Source organism: Haliotis cracherodii, unplaced genomic scaffold, assembly GCF_022045235.1.
Source record: "Haliotis cracherodii isolate W230 unplaced genomic scaffold, xgHalCrac1.p SCAF_8, whole genome shotgun sequence".
NCBI lineage: Eukaryota > Metazoa > Mollusca > Gastropoda > Lepetellida > Haliotidae > Haliotis > Haliotis cracherodii.
In genome coordinates this window covers 59,098,074-59,124,182 of record NW_027266341.1, presented here as the reverse complement: position 1 = coordinate 59,124,182, position 26,109 = coordinate 59,098,074, and the positions used below count along the sequence as shown (strand labels likewise).

The 26,109-nt window shown below is 42.5% G+C and overlaps 1 protein-coding gene across 1 annotated transcript in view; it reads left to right on the top strand.

The window, feature by feature from the left end:
• Positions 1-26,109, top strand: part of LOC139449792 (carbonic anhydrase-related protein 10-like) — a 121,095-nt gene that overhangs the window by 30,098 nt on the left and 64,888 nt on the right. Inside the window, exon 3 of the mRNA XM_071231323.1 lies at positions 830-966. Within this exon, the coding sequence (XP_071087424.1) occupies positions 830-966 (137 nt within the window). The remainder of the gene's footprint in view (positions 1-829; positions 967-26,109) is intronic.

Genomic DNA, 26,109 nt, shown 5'->3' with positions numbered 1-26,109 from the left:
ACGCGATGGCTACAGGTCCTATTCGTAACTGTCGACTTCTATTATCAGGAAGGGTTCTTGTCTTGTAAAATATTAATAGCATGTTGGTCATGTCAACTTTCTGTCACTGGTGTGTACCTGGAGAGTGTGGAAGAGTGACACTCTTGTATAATTCATACAAACGGCTGTAATAATTTGCAATCTAGTCATGCAACTTTGTAAATAGACACAAACAATATGTACTCAATATGGCAAACAGTAAGCACAAAGTTTTATGTATATATTACATAATATATTATATATAGCCATTTTAAAAAATCGTAACCCATATACATTTTCTGACGAAATGCATTTTGTTTTTGTTTATCAAGTGAGTGAGTGAGTGAGTGAGGTACCCATGTTAGGAATCCCTAAACTGGTGCCTTCGGCGTGATGGGCGAACGCTTTAACCACAAGCCCACCACAACACTCCTTTATACAGAAATCAATATCGATCATCTGAAAAGAATTGGGTTTTTTATTTTTCCCATGGCAATAGTTTTTTTACTTTACTTTTAATGCTGTCTTTTGCATCATATGGTATGACTTAGTACTTGCATCAGGTCCGTTTTCTTGTATCAGTCGACGTCGTATCGTATCAAAACGAGACCATTGCCAATGCAGACTTTTCCAAATGATTGCATTTTGGGATAAATGAAATTAAAGAGGGCGTGGTGCTTTACCATTTTCAAGTTTTCATTTTCTCCAGAAAATCAAGTTAATTCGTAATGCGTAATAAAGTAAAAGGAAGTTTCTTTTGTGTTGTTTCAAAATGCATATCATTATGTCGAATAACTTATTTTTGTCACAGGCCCGGACTATTGGGGAATACTCAATCCTGATTGGACGATGTGTAAATTAGGTCACCAGCAATCACCAATCAACATTGAGCCATCTCGGCTACTATATGACCCCAACTTGAAACACCTAAAAATTGACTTTACATCGGTAAGTACACTTTGAAATATGTTTCACTTACGCAAAACAATGATGTCCAGAAAATCATGATGTCAGACACATATTTTGTCATGCCTCAAATAGTTAGATACTTCAATCAGCTGTTTTACAAGGTCAAGGTCGCACAACGGCCAGCTAAGCCCCACTGGAAAGGTCACAGTGTAAAGTTACTTTGAGATATTGGTAGGAAAATTATTAGACATAATCAACCGATTGGCGCCTATCCTTTTGGACATATGGCATATTCAAATCCATACGAATGACTAAAATAAGCGAAAAGGTAGATTTTTCATTCTTCAAGAAAATCTAACTGTAAGCAAATATGTGACCAAGCTATATATAACCTCGTCTTGGTACTGCCTTTATGACATATCCTAACAACACTTGCCCATGTTTATATATTTGTAAGTAATGATTCCACTATAATCTGCTTTTTCGACACTAAGTTAGCCTAATCTTAGTTCTAATTGACATGAACACTTCAATAAAGGTTCCAAATGATATCATTTATCCAGATACTGTGGCCAAAAGGGACCTTGTCATGCCTTTTCCGATGGTGTTCGAAAATAATCACCTTGCTTGTATCTATTGTATTGTTTCGCCAACTCTTAATATTCTTGTGAATGTGAAATCAATTCTTAAAAAAGAATGTCAATATATTTTTCAATCTGATTAGAAAGTTGGTTTTCATGGAATTAGACGCTCAGAGAATCACACATTATGAATACGGTACATGTTTCCTGCATGTTATTCGGCAATGCGACAGAAAACATTATGAGTAGTCTTTTGCGGCTACTACTCTACTATTATTTATCATATTCCTTTTCAGTTATGCTTTAAAAGAGCGAGAATAATAGCATGTGCATATAAGTGTCCTTCGATGCTGATTGGCTAGTTGGAGCAATATGACGTCACATTGCTTCAGTGATGATGTCATTGCGATGTGAGATCATCCATTGTTAATAACGTCACATATATAACATTACGTTATCCGAACAGTTGACACAGTGACGTTTTGTGAGGTTGAGGTATGTGTTTTTTCACATCCGCTCTTAAAATGACAGTGAGCAATACACAGTGAGTGAGTGAGTGAGTGGGTTTAACGCCGCTTTTAACAATATTCCAGTTATATCACGGCGTGTCAGCTTAATGTGGGAGGAAAGCCCGAAGTGATGCAGGTCTCAGACGTTTACCACTTCGGTGAAACCCACGAGCACGGGTATGGTGCTGACAAACCTAGAAACATAATCGGGGCGAACCGGGATTCGAACCCACAATCATAGGTTTCTGGCGTACCCAAGGGACGCAACTCTGCACAGCGAATCGCGGCGCCTTAGACGACTGGGCCACCCGTGCCCTCGAGCAATACACAGAATAGCCAACACGAATGGCAACTGTGAGGAACTGCACCTTATCTGTCTCCGGTGAATGAATGCTGTTGGTCCCTCGCTATTCTGTCTGGAGAAAAAAAATCGTAATTCCCCGAAGCTGGTTATTCTAGTATTAAATTCTCACTGGAAACATTTACTTGCATTCTCTAAACCTGATGATTCGATTGTCATGGAATCCCAAGCTTGGAGAATCAATGCTCTAAAAGATGTCAATGACGTCATCAGCTTTTCACGCCTGTTTTAGTGAGTGAGTGACTAAAATTCAACGTTGCCATTGGCAATATTAAGCAATATAGAGACATGTATATGGAGAAAGTGTGACCTATAAGTTATATTACCATTAACATTTTTATTTACAACGTCGATATGCATTACTTGTAATGAAATGAGCGGATGTTAATGGTCAAGTTGAGCTTACGAGGTTTCATCTTGGATTTGGAGTGTTCGACATGGTTCACAAGAGGATACGGGCTAACAGTAGTCCATGCTTAACTCAGATATGGTATGCGTGGGGATACGGTTGTCATGGTTATACGCATTCTTGATTATCCAGTGTTATTATATCAACAATTTATAATGATAAATGCCTTCAATACCATTAAAATCCTATCTTTGTTCTCGCTACCGCTAAACAAAGATCTGAAGACGACGGGTTACATCAGAACAACCTTTCATCCGATCAATTAGAGCGTCGATTACAAAACCTTTAAAATGACAATCGGAATGTTTTTTCTTATCATGCAGCCTCAAAAAGCTAAACTACAGCTACAGCTACAGCTTCGGGGTGCGCGACTGAAGCCGTCAAACTCATCGTCTCTCTCTCGCTTCAATGGGATAAACATTTGAACGGAAGAGACTTGGCATAGCTCGGGGGGAGTACTGCCATACAATCTCAGTCATCTATTAGACATTCCAGAATGTTGGTTTGTTCAGTTTTCATTTTTTGAATAGAGAAAAATATTTTTCAAAGGGTAGTCTCGAATGGAAGACGCTCGAAAAAGCTGTTTTATGATTGGCTAATGTCGACTTTTTGCTTGACATTTCATTGGTGGGCGACGTTCGCGGAAGGTCGTTGTTACGTGACCTGTATTCTCAGATCTTAGTGTGGCGGTAGTGGGAACCAATATCTAATATCAATGACTGAAATGTCTTGGATCCATTCGCCACCAAAGCCCTCTTCCAGCAATATCACGGCATGGGATACCGAAAATGGGCTTCGTACATAGTACCCATGTCGGGAATCGAACCCAGGGCTTCGGCGTGACGAGCGAACGCTTTAACCACTAGGCTACCCGACCGCCCCAAAAAGCGTTATAAATGAACAAATAATTCGAAAAGATGTTTCTGAGTACTTTTGTTTGTTTGTTTGGTGTCAAACGCTGCACTCAGCAATATTCCAGCTATATGACGGTTGCCTGGAAATAATGGAGTTTGGACCAGACAATTAATTGATATAACGAGCATTGATACACAAAATTGCGACACGATGATATGCATCAGCCAAGTCAGCGAGCCTGACCACCCGATCCTGTGAGTCGCCTCCTACGACAAGCATAGTCGCCTCTTACGACAAGCATGGGATGCTGAAGACCTATTCTAACCCGGATATTCTCCTGAGTACTGAGACATGAGAGGAAATGTTTATGCTACAACACGTTCCCGTCGCATTTGAGTCGTGGCTTGTAGCAATCATCAAAGAAAGGTGTAATTTCGTTGAACTTCTAATTTTAGGGTCGTGTAAGTCGAACCGACTTTATGGAGGCGATCGCCGAGAGTAGATGTAATGTTGCTGATGCTGCGTTAAGCAATAATCACTGTCACTCATGGTGGTGTGTGAATATAGTTTTACGCCGCTTTCAGCAATATTCTAGTAATATCACGTCGGAGGACACCAGAAATGGGCTTCATACATTGTTCCCATGTGGGGAATCAAACTCGGGTCTTCGGCGTGAAGAGCGAACGCTTTAACACCTCAGAGTTCAGAGTGTTAATCATACTAGAACATATAAGTCACGGGCAGTTACATCTCCTGACAAACAACGGGGAAATCCAATAATTGCGTATTCCAGCTGCTATTGTATATCCCCATATCCTAATTTAAAAGAACACGTTTCACTTCTTAGACCCAAGGTAAGTTGCTGGCCGTGTCTGAGCTTCCTCGTAAGAAATAAAGACGTTTCCGTTTCAACACTTTGTTTGCGAATTTGTAACTACCTGTTTTAATTTTACATGACACAGCAGGCACAATTTATGGATGACAACCTCTTTATCATACTGTGAATAAAGCGACAAAACCCTTTCCATATCCAATCTCATGTGTTAATAAATCGCTATCAAATAGAAATGATACCAGATGTTCGCGAAAATGTGAGCATATCCTGCCCCATTGGTGCTATCCGTCACAAACACATGCAAAGGTAAGTCAATTGTTCACCTGAAAAAAACACGTAAACATATGGTACAAGTCAAAATAGGGAATTGCATCGGACATCAGTTTGGTCACTGATGCGTCAAATTTAGAAAGTTCTTCCACATGTCAACCGAAAAACTTTTTGAAAGCTTTACGCAGGCCTTAAATGTTAAATGCCTGAGCAAGAGTCGTATGACATTCTGAAATATTGGTAGAAAGAGCATGCTTGATTGTACCTCAAAAGTTGTGAAATGTAAACACCAAAGGCTGGAACTGCTGGAATATTGCTCGACATGAAACTGATATAATATAATATAATATAATATAATATAATATAATATAATATAATATAATATAATATAATATAATATAATATAATATAATATAATATAATATAATATAATATAATATAATATAATATAATATAATATAATATAATGTAAGGAAATCCATACCTCACGTTTTCTTTGTCTGTATAACGTAACCATGACAACGAGCACAATCGGACATATAGACATGTGAGTTAATCTCTGCCGGAAATTAAACCAACTATAGTCATTTCTAAAACATGTCTTCTCCAATTTAACTGTTAGGCCTTTCAGTTGATCTGCATCTCTGAAACCCAGCGCCCTCCACCATCTAATCTTTGTCATCCATTGATGTTTAAAAGTTGAAAATAAAGTCAACTAATTGCAGAATCTCGTAAAGTAATCCTGCACATTAAAGATCTTTTGTATCTCACAGGAGAACAGAAGGTATCAGCATGGCTGTCCTTGCATGATAAACCCTTAAAAGCACAAACACAACCGTCATTGATAGTGGATTAGGCCAATAGCTTATCGGAGTTGAGCAAAGGATGTCAATGTAAATAGAGGAAAGGGACATCGTCCTGTATCGTCGTCTCTGCTTTAATAATACTAATTTAAACAAATTTTTTTTTCAAATCTGAAATCTAACTGAACATGAAATGAGATTTGATTGTTTTTGTCAATTATGAAATAAGATGACGTTTTTGAATCGCTCACTGGCATTGGTAACTTTTCCAGAAGGTTCCTAGGATTCGATGGCAAGGTAACCAACGAGTTAAAAAGGTGACTCGTCACGACTGAGTCCACAAAGCAGTGTTACACTATATGAGTGGGCACGGGTGGTTCAGTCGTCTAAGGCGCTGCCATTAATTGTACAGAGTTGCGTCCCTTAGGAGTGCCAGGACGTATGACCGTGGGTTCGAATCCATGACTCACACTAATTATACTGGCAGGTTTCACCAAAGTGGTAAACCCTGAAGACCTGCATCCTCTCGCATCAAGGTAGCGCGCCGTGAAAAAAATTGAAAGCGGCGTTAAACCATTTTCCGTATTTAAACCGCACTTACTTCAAGGTCTGCATCATCGTTAGATGTCCTCTCACAAATCCACACCCTCTGTTTCAACTCATTCACACACTACACTATGTGAGAGACAGTCCTGTCGTCCCTCTGCGCGATGATGCTTTATAATTCGGCGCACAGCCATACTTACAGACTCATCTGAGATTAATATTTTGAGACTGAGAACAAAAAAAGAAAAGTAGCGAAGAAGGTATTCACACGCCGCAAATAGACATTGTCAAGAAGATTGGCGGGCATTTAATCCCCTTTCAAATGATTAAAATGCGACAAAAACTCACTGTTGTTTATCTTCTGAAAAGAGGAGATGAACGGCGTTCTAAAATCGCGACGAAACAAATGTCAACTCATATGCCCCTTTCGTGTATATTTTTATTGACTGAGCCCCGTCTCAGCGCAAGCGGGCAAAGAGAAATAAAAAGTCTTAATATTTACATAAGCATATTTTTATGTATCAGCGATGTCGTTGACCAAATTACTTATTCATTCACTCGTTATGACATATTTGTTGTTATTTAGCACATTACGAGATTTCACGCAAATTACGGAAAGGAACGAGTGGTGACGAATGGGACGTTAAATGTTTCTCGAGCCTCGTTATGAAAGAAGAGTAAGGAGCTTATCGTTCGTGACCAACTCGTGTTATTCCTGGACAAGCCGAATAGCGACTCGTGCCCCTCGTGGCCGTTTTTGCGACCGGGTTCCGTCTAAGAGCAAACGGGCATACGTAAAACAATTGTCAACTCGTTGCGTAATGGTTGACATATATTTCCCATATATCATATATATTTCAAATCATTATGCAATTTAAAGCACATCAGGACATGCGAAATTATACAGTATGGTTGAACACCTCGTAACTGTGTCTTTGGTATATTTTTAGATGCAAGACATATGTAAAATCAAAAATTATTTCTGAGGGATTCTTTGACGAAGAACTAGCATTCATACGCACATGCTGATTGGTTTCTCGTGTTTTCGCACATAACATTCATCGATAGGGGGGACGAGTCTTCTTGCAGGTTACGGAAAAGGGCGAATGGTAACGAACGGGAGCTCATTTGACTGTCAAGTCGAGGCTCCAGTCCATGTAACTTGAGCAACGCTAGGATATAATGGTCCCGGTGTCAGCTTATTGTCCGATAAAACATAAAGAGCCACTCATCCTAATCATGATACACATTTGCAGCTGAATATGCGACATGCATTTTGCGCCTAGATAGATATATAATCGTATTTCAATGAGCATACGCGCACCGAAGCTTTAATCCAGATATAAACTTTCCGATCCGAAAAAGTCGTTTTTACATGGCGACTTTATTACCCACTTCGGCGCACAAATCATAAACAACGTCAGGTCCAAACAAACTCAGGGGAAAAAATTAATTGGAAGTGGCCTAATTTTATTTTTATTTTCCTATCCTTGAAACAATGTTTTTATTTTTCCACTTAAAATAAAAAGCGTTCTTTAGAGTTGCTGACACCACAGGTGATTTCTTTCACAATTTCAGACAGAAATGACGGAAAGTTTCCCTTTTTAACATTTAAATGACGCATTACAAAGATAGGATTTGTTAAAATGCTTGCAGCTAGATTTATTTCAAGATCACCATCATCCTAAGATGTCCCCTCACAAGCTGACATGCTATCTTTCAACTTCCTCACCTACTCAAACCGGAAGTGTCGTTCGGCGTTTGTTTCCCTTTCTTTGTGGCTGTGAATTCGGTTTGTTCTAAAAGACTGTTACAATCCTTTTACTAGGGGGTTTAATTTAAATTTTTAAGTTTCACCTCAAGTAAGCAATTTGGCTAAGAAAAACACGCTCGCGTCGGCATCCGACATTCAATTTCCGCTGATGAGGACCAGGATGACACGCGGTGATAACAAGGACGATACAGGGATGGTTAAAAAACGCACCTTCCAAAAACTATGAGAATTCAATTAGTGTCGATATATTATGACAGGAAATTGACAATTGTGAAGCCTTCATTTCACAAGGTGTTGGGGTTTTTTGTTCACTGGTATGAGAACATACTGTACTGACGATAGTGTTACTTGGTCATGTTCATTTCACAAGTAATGGCGGTATTGAGGGGTTGTTAAGCTGGTCTAAAGATGTGTATAGGCGCACCCATTGTAGACGAACGTGCATGGCACGCAATAATTACGTATGCGGAAGTGCAATCAATTGCTGTCGATTTGAGAAGGGTGTCGTGTTTATTTTCCAATCGTGTTTTTGTCACCCACCTCTTTGATATTTATTTTGTACGAGGGTGCTTAGTGGCGAATTTAGGGTGTGGTGTGGGTGTGACATGATGAGGTGTGATGGAATGGGCAGAGAACTAGTCCGGAGACGGGTTGAAGACACACAAGTCTAGCTATAGTGGGAGAAGACACAGAAGTGTGTGTACGGCACGGAATTCTTGTAACACAAGTATTTCGTGCCAAGGTTCTCAGACAAGAATTTCGTGTCATACACAAACCTCCGTGTCAGGGTTCTCAGACAAGACGTTCGTGCCCTTTCCTTGTTTCAGACATTTTACCCAACATGTCTTCCGTAACTCTGTAATTAGTACGCGCGGTCACAGATTAATGGACCTAAACGAACAACATTCCATTCCGTCACGGTTCTAACTTTCAACGGAATGCACGAACAAAGAAATTCGATATCTCGTGTTTCGCTGAGACATCCATGCTTTGTGTTTCCATTACTGCAGCCGTTAGCCGTGGGAACTAATGAACCCCAAACATTCATGTTGAAAGTCGTCGTTTTGAGACATAAATCTTCAATTTAAACCCCCAGACATTTCAGTAGATTAAATCATTGTGTAGTGTATCGATCTGAGAGCATAAGAAAGGATGCACGTCAAACTACAGCCTGGAGAGACGGGCGGGGAGAGAGAAGGGGGTGAAGGAAGAGAGGAGGAGTTGGGGAGGGAGGAGGGTTGGGATAGAGAGGGAGAGGGAGCGAGGTGATTTAAGGGCAAAGGGTTTTAAAGAGAGGGGTGATGAAGGTGATACTAACAGTGGTCATCGCAAGGCCATGTTTTGTTCCGATGGTCACTCCTTGTCCTGCTGAAATTAGAAGTGACCAGAATTGATATTGGGTCGTTTACATTTGTTGACCCTCGTCGAGGATCATCGATTTCGGACAATTTACTGACCATTGGTCAACTGTAAGCTTCAACAACAAACTCTCTAATTTTGTCAGTGAATTCGTTTGGGCACTTTGATAAACCTTATTCATTCGTGTCATGCTTGTAACGGTTCTGAAGAGGAGTCGTCTGCTCTATGATTTAGGAGCTCAGTCGACGGAGAGAAAAGTCATAGTGGCTGTTGGTTTGCGATATCGATTTCTATAACGGGAGTAATGAAAATAGTCGAATATATCATTCATCACACTGCGAAAGTAGGAAGTTGATCTGTTGAAAATGAAATGATACATGTTCACGCCTATTCAGTCCCGTTGGACTCTAACAATAGCGCCATCTAGTGTGTGAAGTGTAGCATGATGAGTATGCTAAATGGAACCAATTACTTCATGGTAGGGAAGAGTCGTTGTTTGATTCTCTCCATTAATTATAAATAATCTTAGTTTATGTTCATGAACTTATTTACCTAACGTCATTTGAGTACACGTTTTGTCTTTATCGCTTTCGTCTTTTCTTCCTTAATGTTTGTTTATGCGAAACATTGTTCGAATCTTTCTTGTCACCGATACACCCTTCGCCATCCCTTTATCAACCACAAAGATATTCTCCCAAAGCTAACCCAGCCACCAGCCCCGACGCACTGTGTCCCTTCTCGCTACCCTCTTCCTTGGTTTTCATAATCCTCTTCTTGCTTCTTGTCCCTTTGACACTACACTTGGTCTCCCATCATACATTCACGCTTGTCAGTTTCACCAAATTCTTTAGTTTGTTTGGTTGGTTGTTTGTTAACGCAGCACTCAGCAATATTGCGGTTATATGACGGCGGTCTGTAAATAATCGAATCTGGACCAGACAATCAAGTGATTGACATCATGAGCATACGATGTCACGCATCAATCAAGTCAGCGAGCCTGACCACCCGATTCCGTTAGTCGCCTCATACGACAAGCACAGTCGCTTCTTACGGCAAGCATGGGTTGCTGAAGACACCCAATTCGCAGAGTCTGGGTCAATTTGGGCTTTCCTCCTGCATCGAGATGTCACACAGTGATGTAACTGATACACTGAAATCCATCTCACTCACTCTCACAGTCACTAAATATGATTTATCTCAAAAGTCTTCTTTTGGAAGGCCCCACTTGCCTGGATCGATGTTCAAGGTGTCAATCACAGGATTGTCTGGTCCGTGCTCGTTTATTAACAGACCGCCGTCACATAGCTGGAAAACTACTACAACGATCGGGGAGGTGGGGTAGCCCCGTGGTTAAAGTGTTCGCTCGTAACTCAACAATTCCAGGTTCCATTCCCCACATGGGTACAGTTTGTGAGGCCCATGACATACTGGTATATTGCTAAAAACGGTGTAAGACCATATTCACTCACTCACTCACTCCTAGGTTCTCTGTGTTGTGGGGGGGGGGGGGGGGGGGGGGGGCAGTCGTCTAAGGCGCCGCGATTCGCTGTGCAGAGTTGTGTCCCTTGGGCACGCCAGAAACCTATGATTGTGGGTTCGAAACCCGGTTCGACCCAATTATGTTTCTAGGTTTATCAGCACCATACACGTGCTCGTGGGTTTCACCGAAGTGGTAAACGTCTGAGACCTGCATCACTTCGGGCTTTCCTCCCACATTAAGCTGATATAACTGGAATACTGTAAAAAGCGGCGTTGCACCCAACTCACTCACTCACTCACTCACTCACTCACTCTCTGTGTTGGCTAACTATATTTGTTTCATACTGTACACGTCGGTGGGGTTCGATTCTAGTTTACTAAGATCTCTTAACCACTGGTTTCCCTGGTCCAGGCCCGTTGACATAGCCCAGCGTGACGTTGATGCACCCCACTGACTCACTCACTTATTTCATCAAGTTTAATAGTGAGTGAGTGAGTGTGTGAGTGAGTATGGTTTTACGCCGCTTTTAGCAATATTCCAGCAATATCACGGCGGGGGTCACCAGAAGTGCGCTTCACACATTGTACCCATGTCGGGAATCGAACCCGGTTCTTCGGCGAGACGAGCGAACGCTTTAACAACTAGGCTACCCGACCGCCCCTTTCAAGTTTAATAATTTCGATGTCATTTTCATCCATGATCATAGAGTCAGTGATGATCAGTGACAAATCAACAGAAAAGATTTCCTTCTGAAACTATCCGCCATATGCAGTGCTTGTGTTGTTTCCACAACAATTTTACCATCTTTCCACATTATTTTTATAGAAGCCCGCTTACCATGTATTTCCACATAAACGGACATTTTATAACAATCATATCCTGTATCAGTTTTTCTGAGGAAAAAAAAACATTTCTTTCTGTTAATAAAGTAACGTACATCGAATTACAGAAACCGAAATCTGTTATCGAATCACATGTTTTGGAACTTTTCCATGGCATTAGTGAGTCGAGGTGGAATTGGGTTTAACATCGCGTCCGAGATTATTGCACTTAGAGCGACGTGCATGCACGTGTGTGTGCGTGCTTGTACACTTTTAAATTGATTTTATAGTGCTTAACATGAATACCCCACTCAAACACAGTGTACTGACTCCGAACCGACCAGTCCTTGTTTTAGCCCCTTAAGTCCGAGCGCCAGACAGGGTAACAACAAGTACTCCGTCTCTCCGGACGAACGCTCTACCACTAGACCACGGAGGCGGTCCCATGGCATTAGCAAACTGATTACACCTCTTCATGGCTTCATACGATATGACTTGCGACTGTCATTAGAAACACGAAGAGTTCTTGTACCAACGTTTCAGCAGGTATTGGTGTAATATGAGACATTTATCAAAATGTTATAACACTTAATCAAAAAAATTTGAAAGATTGAGTTTTATGCAGTTGAGAAAAATGACATTTTCATTGCAGTGAACATGACACTTTGACAGAACTATTTTCTTACAAGAGTTACCTCCCAGCAAATTACATCCCCTTAATCGTGTTTCTTCTGAAAGAAAACAGTTAATATTTGACTTCCTGTTTACGTTAGTTCAATATTGACAAGGCAACATATTGGCAGATGTTCATTTATGGTGTTAATATCAGCTCTTGCCGTTTGTTATGTTCATGAAAACGTTTCCTTAAAGACTGCAAATATCATGGAACTACATTTTAAATCGCAACAGGGTGGTAAAATGTCCCTGAGTGTCATGTAGGGATAATTTCCGTTTTAAATTTTTACATTTGTAATGAAATAATTTAATTTTCCGGTGGTTAACGACACAAAAAGTATTTAATAAATAGGATATTCCATATGTCGAGTGAAAAATCATGTTTCATTCTTTGAGTGACGGGGAGATATTATGACCAGTGGTGCCACTTTGGCAAGTGACTTTGTTCGAAATGTGCCTCTGTTCACCCAGCAGTGAGTGGGTACCTGGTAGGAAGAGATGACAATGTGGCTGTTAACCTTCTAGCGCCTCACAGACAGCATGGGTTGTATACTCCCCAGGGAGCTGAGAATGAAAATCGAGTGCTCACTGATCCATTGACTGGGGTAATAATGTAAGCGCACGAGCTGAGCACACGAGCTGGTATGGAGCTTGGCACCATACAAATGGAAATTATTGTTATTAATTTTTTTTAATTTTTTTTTATTATTATTATTATTATTATTATTATTATTATTATTATTATTATTACCAGTGGCGCTTCTCCAAAGGGAAACATGAAAATATAGCATTGATGGTCGGTGGGGTAGGTCAGTGGTCCCTCCGTTCAGTCATCCACCGAAGGCCCGGGTTCAATTCTCCAAATGATTACAATGTGAAAATTCGAAAACCGGTGTAATATCACACTGAATCATTAACCAAATTATTTTTAAAATCAAGCCATATTTGGAACAAGTGTTGGAACTACCTGTGACTTTTTTTGGAAAGAGGGGTTGTTCCGAAGTTTTTAATAAACGCTCATCGAATGTTTTGCCATATTTTTTAAACAGATAGCCTTTACTGCCAGTGTTACAATCGTACGCTAATGTAACCGAAGGCTTGTCGTCTATGGGTGAGATTGTCACGTCTTGGAAGAGCAGCTAAACAAGCAGTTTGATCATCAAACACTACTACTATAATCAAGCTGTTCACATAAACAGACCCTTAACACTGTGCATTGGCACTTTACTTTCACTGGCGCTGATACCGGGGTTCTTTTGCGGCAGCAAACATGAAGCATGCTCTTCACGATCACGAAGCAATATACATGTCAACACAGAGACACAGCTCCTGTTCGTTCCGCCATCTTCGAGAGTTGCAAGTGGATCATTTTTTGTGAGAGGATAAATCGTTTTCTTGTTGGCAAATCTCGCAGCAATCTCGGCAAGGACTACATTTGATTGGCTTTTTCAATTTGTCGGCTATATATTGATTTGGCGTGAAGATAGATACTTAGTCTGGACCCTCCCGGTTTTCTATTCATCACTGATGACGGCTTGTCATGTTTGTATCTAGCGCAGCCTGATTGTAGTGTAGAGGGCGAGGGCTTGAACATCGACGGTGGTACTGGAGGGGCATGGGACCGGGGAAGGGGGTAAGATGGGACGGGAATGGTGGGTGGGGCTGGGTTTAAGGAACCTGGGTAGGATAGCGTGAATGGGAGGACACAGGTAATGATGGATTGAGGGCAAGGGATGGGAGGGGAAGTGGGATGAGTTACAGGGGAAGTGGGATGGGTTGCAGGGGAAGCGGGATGGGTTGCAGGAGAAGTGGGATGGGAGGGGAAGTGGGATGGGTTGCCTGTTGACGTGGTCTTCGTTGTTTTTGTACACATTGCGGTAGTGCACCAGACCGACCCCGAGCAGCAGGGAAACGAAGCCTTGGTGCACCAGACAGAACCCGAGCAGCAGGGAGACGAGGCCTTGGTGCACCAGACAGACCCCGAGCAGCAGGGAGACGAGGCCCTGGTGCACCAGACAGACCCCGAGCAGCAGGGAGACGAGGCCTTGGTGCACCAGACAGACCCCGAGCAGCAGGGAGACGAGGCCTTGGTGCACCAGACTGACCCCGAGCAGCAGGTAGACGAGACCTTGGTGCACCAGACAGACCCCGAGCAGCAGGTAGACGAGACCTTGGTGCACCAGACAGACCCCGAGCAGCAGGTAGACGAGGCCCTGGTGCACCAGACCGACACTTAGCAGCAGGGAGACGAGGCCTTTGTGCACCAGACCGACCCCGAGCAGCAGGGAGACGAGGCCTAGGTGCACCAGACAGACCCCGAGCAGCAGGTAGACGAGGCCTTGGTGCACCAGACTGACCCCGAGGAGTAGGGAGACGAGGCTTTGGTGGCCAGACAGACCCCGAGCAGCAGGGAAACGAGGCCTTGGTGGCCAGACCGACCCCGAGCAGCAGGGACACGAGGCCTTGGTGGCCAGACCAACCCCGAGCAGCAGGGAGACGAGGCTTTGGTGGCCAGACCGACTGATACGTAAAATGTGTATTGAGGATGAGCGTCTCCTTATTTGCCCAAATACGGTACTATCCATCGTAGATCAATATATTGAGCAGCTCCTATTTCTAAACCCCAGCGTGTGTAAATGTAGAACATTATTGTCCCACAGAATAAACTCTGTCTGTTACACAACTTATATGTGTGTGTCATGCAAAGTTAACAGAACAGAACGTACATAGAATCATCTAGATCAACTACCACCATTGGAATGTAATATGGACTGTCGCCTTTCAGTAAAGGGAAAACAATGATGATTGAGTGAGTGATTGACTAACGACTTAACCGATGGGATAACATACTTAACGCACTCATCGTGATGATGAATCACGTCACACGCTCATCGTGATGATGAATCATGTCACACACCCATCGTGATGATGAATCACATCACACACTCATCGTGATGATGAATCATGTCACACACTCAACGTGATGATGAATCATGTCACACACCCATCGTGATGATGAATCATGTCACACACTCCTCGTGATGCTGAATCATGTCACACACCCATCGTGATGATGAATCATGTCACACACTCATAGTGATGATGAATCATGTCACACACCCATCGTGATGATGAATCATGTCACACACTCATCGTGATGATGAATCATGTCACACACTCCTCGTGATGCTGAATCATGTCACACACCCATCGTGATGATGAATCATGTCACACACCCATCGTGATGATGAATCATGTCACACACTCATCGTGATGATGAATCACATCACACACTCATAGTGATGATGAATCATGTCACACACCCATCGTGATGATGAATCATGTCACACACTCATCGTGATGATGAATCACATCACACACTCATCGTGATGATGGATCACATCACACACTCATAGTGATGATGAATCATGTCACACATTCATCGTGATGCTGAATCAAATCACACACTGACCACTGTTTCTACATCACAGTGTCGAGCCTCCACGTGATTTGTGTGGCTGGAGAAGGAAAGTGGAGAGGATGTTATCAGTGGCTGGAAGTAGTGTCCGACTGTGATGACCCGTGGTCACCTACACACCAGGACTGTTTATTGCCAGTGTCTTCTTTCAAAGGACACAAGTCTTAAGAGACAAATGCCAAATATATTATTATTGGTATTTCCCTGGCTACATGATACAGTATCGGCCGCCATTATCCTTTTCATTAAGTCTGACTGGTAGAACTGTTTAATGAAACTGTTTAATAAAACTGAATATAATGGACATATAAGTCACCATTTTCAGCTGACTGACAGAACTGTTTCACAAAACCGTTTAAGGGAAACTGAATGTGATAAACATTAATATGAGTAAGACCAGTGGGTCGTGGTATTAGACGCTTAAGTAGCTTTGTAAAGTAGTGTTACATTCGTAGGAGTAGGATGTGTACTTGTATATGGACCATGGTCTGTCACGACATCTGGTCCATGGTCCGTCACGACATCTGGTCCATGGTCCGTCACGACATCTGAGACCAGGAGTCTTCGGACCTTCCTGCCATATACGGCTTCCATAATAGCCTTGCCTTGAATCTGTCCCTTGCATCACTTTGCTGGGTGTTAGAGGTTTAGTTGGATCGCTCGCCAATAACTTCCTTTTCACTCTCCTTCACTACCGATACACCTCGGTGGTAGGCCTGACGCTGCAGTGCGACTTGTCTGATATGATGCAGTGTCATGATAGGTGGGTGAGATGATTCATGTTTCAGCATCACGATGGGAGTGTGACACGGTTCAACATCACGATGGGTCTGTGACATGATGTAGTGTCACGATGTGTCTGTGACATGATGCAGTGTCACGATGGGCGTGTGACATGATGCAGTGTCACGATGGGCGTGTGACATGATGCAGTGTCACAATGGGCGTGTGACATGATGCAGTGTCACGATGTGTCTGTGACATGATGCAGTGTCACGATGGGCGTGTGACGTGATGCAGTGTCACAATGGGTGTGTGACATGATGCAGTGTCACGATGGGCGTGTGACATGATGCAGTGGCACGATGGGTGTGTGACATGATGCAGTGTCACGGTGAGTGTGTGACATTGTGCAGTGTCACGATGGGTGTGTGACATGATGCAGTGTAACGATGTGCCTTGACATGATGCAGTGTCACAATGGGCGTGTGACATGATGTAGTGTCACGATGGGCGTGTGACATGATGCAGTGTCACGATGGGCGTGTGACATGATGCAGTGTCACAATGGGCGTGTGACATGATGCAGTGTCAAAATGGGTGTGTGACATGATGCAGTGTCACGATGGGCGTGTGACATGATGCAGTGTCACGATGGGTCTGTGCATGATAGAGTGTCACGATGGGCGTGTAACATGATGCAGTGTCACGATGGGTGTGTGACATAATGTAGTGTCACGATTGGTGTGTGACATGATGCAGTGTCACAATGGGTGTGTGACATGATGCAGTGCCACGATGGGTCTGTGCATGATGGAGTGTCACGATGGGTCTGTGCATGATAGAGTGTCACGATGGGCGTGTAACATGATGCAGTGTCACGATGGGTGTGTGACATAATGTAGTGTCACGATTGGTGTGTGACATGATGCAGTGTCACAATGGGTGTGTGACATGATGCAGTGCCACGATGGGTCTGTGCATGATGGAGTGTCACGATGGGTGTGTGACATGATGGAGTGTCACGATGGGCGTGTGACATGATACAGTGTCACGATGGGTCTGTGCATGATGGAGTGTCACGATGGACGTGTGACATGATGTAGTGTCACGATGGGTGTGTGACATGATGCAGTGTCACAATGGGTGTGTGACATGATGCAGTGTCACAATGGGTGTGTGACATGATGCAGTGACACGATGGACGTGTGACATGATGCAGTGTCACAATGGGTGTGTGACATGATGCAGTGTCACGATGGGTGTGTGACATGATGCAGTGACACGATGGGTGTGTGACATGATGCAGTGACACGATGGGTCTGTGACAAGATTCAGCATCACGATGAGTGCGTGGTGATTTAGCTCCGCGCGTAGGCTCTGTCACTCTCTGATTACGAACCATCGTGCCCCGATGGTGTGTTGCGTTCTCATAATATCGAGCACTGGTTTGTCTGTCCCAGAGTCGATCATTTACAGGACGCTGTGATATAGCTGGTATAATTTTGCTGACTGTGGTGTTAAACAACATAGTCTCACTCATTTACCACAGGCCGACATGATGTGACTACAATACCTTTTATGCAGTGTTAATGCCGAAAACAAGGACTTACAAAACAGGGGCGAAACGCAAATAGCAGATTATGTCCCCACGAAAACATAGTGAGTATGTGAGTATGGTTTTAAACCGTTTCTAGCAGTATTCCAGCAATATCACGGTAGGGGACACCGGATAATGGGCTTCACACATTGTACCCATGTGGGGAATCGAGCCCGGGTCTGCGGCGAGACAAGCCAACGCTTTAACCACTAGGCAAGCCCACCGCCCTGACGAAAACATAGACAACGTTTGAAGCTGATTGACATTTATGATTTCACTTCGGGACTGCGTCCGGTGATAAAGAAATAGAGCGGCTCGTCCAACTGAGAGGCGATAGGGTTAAATCAGACATTAACGATTCTCGTCACGTTTCAATCCCATAAGTCATTTCGACAAGCAATGTGAGGAACTAGCAAGCACGATATTGGAACTACTCCCGTCCACGTCACGTGACACAGAACCACCTGGTCGCAGTTGTGACCCCGATATAAATGGTGGAAGTGTTTATAAACGGGTTTTGTAACCTCTGATCGGAGTCTAATTCATTTGAGCATACAGTAAGCTGTTTTTAACATTAGTAACCTTATGCCTCGGGAACTTGCGCTCCGCGGATTACAATAAAACTGCAATATTACTACCTGCTGTTACTACACTAGACGAGATTCGTGAAGATCAGGGTTAGAATTGGTCTTCAGCAATCAATGTTTGTTGTAAGAGCTACGAATGGGATCTGGTAGTCAGGCTCGCTGACTTACGTGATGCATGTCATCGTATCCCATTTGCGTGCATCGATGCTCATGATGTCACTCACTGGATTGTCTGGTTCAGACTCGATTATTTACACACCGCCGATATACAGCTGGAATAGTGCTGAGTGTGGGGTTAAACAACAAATAAAACACAAGACGAACGGATATGGTTTAATATATTTAGCAATATTCAAGTATGTACTAAAGGAAAACTTGCGGCGGACGTTAACAGAAATCATATCGGAACTACATTCAGTCACGTGACTTTATATCACTACGCCCCTTGCAGCCCGGAATAAGTCGAGTGGACCCGAATGCAACCGGGGCCAAAAAACAAGTACATAATTGCATCTCCATAACAACGCAAGACCGTTTGGATTTGGAGGGGAGAACAATGCAGTATTCTTTGTCGACGACTGATGGATTCGTTTATTCAGTCTTCAATCTCCCAATCTCCCAATCACAAAAAAACTACACTTTTGTCAACTGAGCGAATAACCAATTGAACGTCTTTACGGTGAAGTGCGGGCAAGGTGAGTCTCGAAGATTGGATTTCGACAGAGACTCATGGCACATCAAAGTAGTGCAAGCTGGTGATTTTAATCTCCATCCAACCAAACATAATTTTAGCAATCGTGTATACTCGTGTCAAAAATGTGCCAGTTCCATCCTTCATAAGATTGATAAATCAAAACCGCGTTTGAAAGACGTGTTGAGTTTGAGTTGCAAGGCTGTAAAAGCCTTCTGCTACTTGACATTTAAACATGAGGGCGTCATATAAAATACTACCTTTTCCCCGTTTATCTCACCGAAGTATTTAAATCTACCCAGTAAGACGTTTCCCTGCGTGATTAACGAATTGGTGATTCCAGTCCGCACGTAAACATTGAAATTACAAGAGGAATGTTTACACAGACATTGTGTCATTCCCAGCCATACCTTGAATAATTAATCCGACCCTGTTGAGAGTTCTGTAACTGTCTGTATGCTGACAGATGCAAGGAAACTCAGAGATTAGGATTCATTTCCTATCAGAATGAATTAAACCCTGTGTGAATGGATCATGTCTGTAGGTGACCAGAAGGATCCTGGGTGCGGACATTGGTCATCTGTCAGTGACTCTATTTGATACTTACAGTGGTCGCTAGCCGCCATTATAATGTCTGAGGAGACCACCTGTCCAGTTTATATCTAAGGTCACGACACCAGTGGTCAGACTTGACATCACAGACTGTCGTTGATTATAAAATCACATCGACCATTACCCAGTTGGGCAAGGGGACAGTTGAGACCATCGGTCATAGAAAAAGACATTGAACGTTAATGAGTTCATGTACCCAGTGGGGCGGTCGGGTAGCCTAGTGGTTAAAGCGTTCGCTCGTCGCGCCGAAGACCCGGGTTCGATTCCCGACATGGGTACAATGTGTGAAGCCCATTTCTGGTGTCCCGCGCCGTTATATTGCTGGAATATTGCTAAAAGCAGCGTAAAACCAAACTCACTCACTCACACATGTACCTAGTGTTGTTGCCTGGTACTAAACAGTCGCGTCCAAGATTATTGCACTTATAGAGCGACGTGCATGCACGTGTGTGTGCGTGGATGCTTGTACATGTTCGGACCAATGTCGAATTTATAGTGCCAACTCACTGAGATGCTTTGCCGCGTTTAACATGAACACCCACTGAGCAAAGTATACTGACTCCGAGCCGGCCAGTCTTTATCCCCTCGATGCCGAGCGTCAGACAGGGTAACAACAAGTACCGTCTTCAAACGGCTTTTGTATGACGAGGACCTTCCTCTCGCCGGGCGGACGCTCTACCAATAGACCACGGAGGCGGTCGATAACAGATTGGACATAAAAAAAATATTTATTTGGCTTATCAATTCTGAAGAAGAAAGTATGCCTTTGAAGCAGTAACCGAAACCATATTAGGATGTCTCTAACAAACAGTTGAAACATCCATATCGGAGAATATAATGTTCACCTGTAGCCATAGGGCTTTCATCGTCTCTTAAGATATATGCATTTGTGACATGACTATTGTTTAAACGATCAGTAGTTTTCACGAATGGACATTCCCTTGTTAGTTGAGTTAGTCGTGCCTGCGTTGTCTTGTACCCTCAGTTCAATAATTGTACAGGGCGGACGGGTAGCCGAGTGGTTAAAGCGTTCGCTCGTCACGCTGAAAACCCGGGTTCGATTCCCGACATGGGTACAATGTATGAAGCCCATTTCTGGTGTCCCCCGCCGTGATATTGCTGGAATATTGCTAAAAGCGGCGTAAAACCAAACTCACTCACTCAAAAATTGTACACGAAGAATTGACTATTTCACGCAAGTGAATTATTTCAAAAGATGGATCTCGCGTCGTATGATTTACGGCCGTATATTAGCCAATCTCGACTATAGCGACATGAACAGTGTGAAATTAACAATTAAATTATTTCAAATAGTTGTACAATCCGAAAATCTTATGTTTTCATCGGCTCAGTATACAGATGTTCATGCTAAAATAATAGTAAACCTTTGATGCGACTACAAAATGTTTTGTACATTTTTAAATATTTACCACAAAAAATGTTGTGTCAAAGTCTAAAAGTAGGGATGTATTTTAAATTTGAGAAAGGGATGTGTTTTAAGTGTCGGACCCAATCTCCAAAAGATGAACTACATTGCCAATTTTCTGTCAAAATAAAGGAAAATAAGCTGTATAACCTGGAAATTTTAAATTTGAGAAAGGTAGGATGTGTTTGAATCTCTTTAGTTCCGCGTTCCTCTTAAGGAAACCGGTGGATGTTCGTAGCTGTGCCTGGGTCAAGGCAACTTTTTTCAGAGGGTTCAGCGTTTCTACACAATTACCCATACATGTATATACTGGATTTTATCATTAATACGTATCTAAATAATTTGTTTGTTGTTTTAAGAAGGTGAATGGTTTTTGTTTGTTTTTTGTTTAAAGCGGCGTTTATAGGACGGCGGTATGTAAATAATCGAATGGTTCCCTATGTGAGGATTACCTGTGAAAACAACCGATATCAATATTTTAATGCTATTAGTTTATTGATTATATCTCCAAATGATTAACTACATTGCCAATTTTCTGTCAAAGTTTAGAGAAATATGGCATTATAACCAGGGAATTTTCACTGCCGAAATCTGGTTTGAGAAAAACAAAGGAGGACTCATCTTCCCGAGGCAAGGGAGTTAACTGACTCTAAAAGTCCAGTTTCCACGTATAGTCAGTTAACGCCCTTGCCTCGGGAAGATGGGGACGACTGTATTTGCTTTAAATAAAGGACACAAAGATCCAAAAGACCCCAAAAATACCTCTAGATGAGCATGACATTATTTCAAATCCAAGAAGATCAAAACTAGGTGTTCATTTCTTCTTATGAAGTGAAACACAAACTAACTTCAGACCAAAGTAAGAAAATGGGTAGTATGTACATCCATATTCACTCCCTATCGTATATCACATGTCCCCACGCAAGTAATAACTACGAATTGGAAAGACAAAATAAACTCTAAGTCAAAATTAAATAGATAACAAAACTCCTATAGCATAATATTAACAAGGAAAACGCGGGCAAATGAAACGATTTAGAGCTGTAAGCATTTTGAAAAGAAGGACTGTCAATTTGTTCCTTGCCTTTTCTTGTATTTGGAAAAGAAGCCCTTTGATGTTTCGATTGCTGAAGTGAATCACAAATAACTCTTTCTGAAAGCCGCAGACAAATCCAATTTTCCCCCAAAATTTAATCACCTACAAAACAAATAACTCAATCACATGCTGAACCTCCGTATGAATAACATTTTGACGGCTAATACCGTTATTAATCCGGGTTTTTTTTATTTCATGTTTTGTATCACCCGTTCTTTGCGCTGAAATACATCAGCGAGATCGCATAGTGCTTCGGAAGCAATTTCCCACAATGATACAAGATTTCTCCGAGGGATTGCCATGGCGTGAAGAAACATTTCACTGACTTTTGTCTGTTTAATTTGTTGGTACGACCCTTGCCCGATACATTGTGGCTGCCTGTTGTCACTGTGTTTCAGGTCCAATCTAAAATGAAATCTGTGTTCTGTCGCAATGAAACGAAGAAAAGAAGATTTGATGGAGTTTATTCGTGTGGGGCTTGTTATTTTTTTCAAAGAAGTGCTGAATTCGTTGTAATGGATATTAAAAGCTGGTGACGATGTCCGAAGAGTTTGTTATTAGCTTTGGAAAACACGCATTTCAATTTTATCAAAGCGAAAACTTTTCATTGTCGCCAATCAGGATTTTAGAATCAACCATGTAGTCCAGCTACAAAAAGGGTCTAAAAACAGAAATAGTGGAAAGGATTACTAAATACAGATTATTTCTGTCATTCAGTGAGTGAGTTGGTTGTTGATTTAGTGATCTGGTTCATATTTAGCTTAGCTCCAAAAAGGATTATCGACATAGGACTTCGATTCGCTTTGAAAGCGTGTCTACATCTCTAGCTCTTGCAAATGACGTCATTGGAAATATGCATCTGCTCATTCAACAGCAAAGGGGTACCCGGTAGGATGAGATTGTAATACAATGTACAGTATCTGTCGTCAGCTCGAAATTTCCCCTTGAAGACACGAATCGGGAAATGTTCTTCAGCAACCCATGCTTGTAGTGAGAGGCGACTAACGGGGTCGGGTGGTCAGGCTTGCTGACTTGGTTGATGCATGTCATCATATCCCAATTGCGTAGATCGATTCTCGTGATATCAATCACTGGATTGTCTGGTCCAGGGCCCCGTTCCACAAAGCCATCTTAGTGCTAAGGTGATCGTAACTCCAATACTTTAACATTGGCTTACGATAGTCGTAGCGCTAAGATCGCTTTGTGGAACGGTGCCTAGAAAAGAGTCCACTGTCATATAGCCGGAATATTGCGGCGTTAAACAAGAAACAAACAACTCAAACTCAATTGACTCAATATTGAGGATGTTGGGGGGCGATTTCGCGATTTTATTATCGTGTCATTTACGCTATTTAAGTGTCCCCGAAGGTATACCAATTTGTAAAGTTGCTATTTTGGGCTTACTTGCCACGTAACGTCTGCAACCGACTATAACCGCGAACGGATGGCGGACATGTTGTGTGATCAAGGGTATACTTTGGGAGAATCTCATCAAACACAGTGAGTGAGTTGGGTTTTACGCCGCTTTTAACAGTAATCCAGTTATATCACGGCGTGTCAGCTTAATGTGGGAGGAAAGCCCGAGGTGATGCAGGTCTCAGACGTTTACCACCTCGGTGAAGCCCACGAGCATGGGTATGGTGCTGATAAACCTAGAAACATAATCGGGGCGAACTGGAATTAGAACCCACAATCATAGGTTTCTGGCGTGCCCAAGGGACGCAACTCTGCACAGGGAATAGCGGCGCCTTAGACGACTGGGCCACCCGTGCCCCCTATCAAACACAGACCGTATATGTAAGAAACCTCTGCTGTGCGTTCGTTTCAGTCTTTGAAATTGATAGAAAAGACTAAAGTGCAAACTCCCCTTATTTCGCGGCTTTCGTTGTTTTGGAATCGATAATTGCATTGACCATGTTACCACCTATCTAATTCTGCAAAGTCGTACCTGCCCATTAGACTTTAAGACGAATCCGAAAGATTTGAAGTTCCAATTAAGAGGTTAATTAATTCTGTTGCATTCATGTGTAGTTTCAATATACGGAGTCGAACATCGGCATGCCCAGTACGAGCGAACGCACAATCTATTGACCTACCTCATCTCACTCTCACCACAAATCAACTGTTATTAAACATTCCTTATTCCAACTTAGCACCTTCATATTTTTGAGTTAATATCCCCATTAAGATATACGCGAGAGACCAGCTGCTCTGACCCAACGTTTGACCACAAGCGAGCCGGGAGTGTAGACGGCAGGAGATTTGTTTCTATCAAGATCGCAGCGATCCCTGACTCTTCCTAAATCGGAATTTCCTGTACGAAAGTGAAAAACAAGTCTGTTTGATTGATACGTCCCGAGAGACGTGTCTGTCCATCCCGGAGTCTATATATAAAGATGTCAGCTTACAAACAAACAACGCTGCTTCAGATGTAGACAGTGGAGGCAAGAGAGGCGGGATGGGGATGGTCATCTCCGGGCCCGATCCACAAAGCAAACTCAGCACAAGGACTGTCGTATCTCTATGCTTCAATATAGGCTTAAAACGAGGTTCAAGTAACGTACCATTCAGTATATAACCATTTTCATTTGGCTCGCGATGATGCAGGTTAATAAAAATGTTCTTGAATAATGTTATTGATTGTCTGTTTGCTTCATGTTCCGATAGCAATAGATATGGGCATTTCAGGGCTACTGGACATATATCACATACCGTGGCGCCTGATGTTGACAGGGGTGCTGGAACAGGGGAGGGGGGTGAGATTGGAAGGACCTGGGGGAGGGGTCGGTGAAAGGTTATGAAAAGGAAAGCATTTTTCATATTCTCTTTCTACTTACTTCCCTTCACATTAAAATTTGGTATATGGATTTTACATCATTTCTCATAAGACATGTTCTCATGTTTATAACTAATGTAAATAAAATAAGTTTTTGTAGCTTTTTTTGTAATGTCTAAATGGCCATTTTGGTGAAGTGCCAACAGAAAGTTTTTGGTAATTCATTTCTATGCAAGGAGTTGTTAGTTGAATAGTACATGTTTTGAAGTAATTAGTTGTAGACAAATTTTTAACGTTCCAGAAGTCGCTACTTCATCATAGAAGGACACTAAGACTGTAGACTACTTATTATATGAACGGTATGGTTTGTGACGAATATTCGATAGTATCTCTTCTCATCTTGATTCCATATGTTCCTTCCGACTGATCCGAACGTTGTCATTGCAACAAATTCTGGTCGTAGTGTTATATTATGATCGTAATGTTACAATCGCTCTGTTGTATCGGAAACTAACACTGTCCTTTTTATATGGCGGTGGGGGTTGGGCTTTTGGGGATCATACCTTATGAATTCATAATTTTGATTTCGCCTATACTTTCCTCTCACTCTTGGGCTATATTTAGTTCACAAGAGTGATTATGTAGCTGGGCAGGGGGAGACGTGGAAGGGATGCGTGTCAGATCCGAGATATAAGGTGTTGAAAGGGGGTGGAGATTGGCTATATGAGGGTGTGGGAAGAGAAAATTTAATATTTGAGTGGGTTGTGTTCGGTGACATGTGATATATGAGGAGGCGGGGACGAGGTCAGAGATATGAGGGGTTGGGTGAGACGAGTTCAGAGATATGGGAGGTTGGGTGTGACGAGGTCAGAGATCTGGGGGGGGGGGGGGGGGGGGAGGGGGGGGGGGGACTGGGGA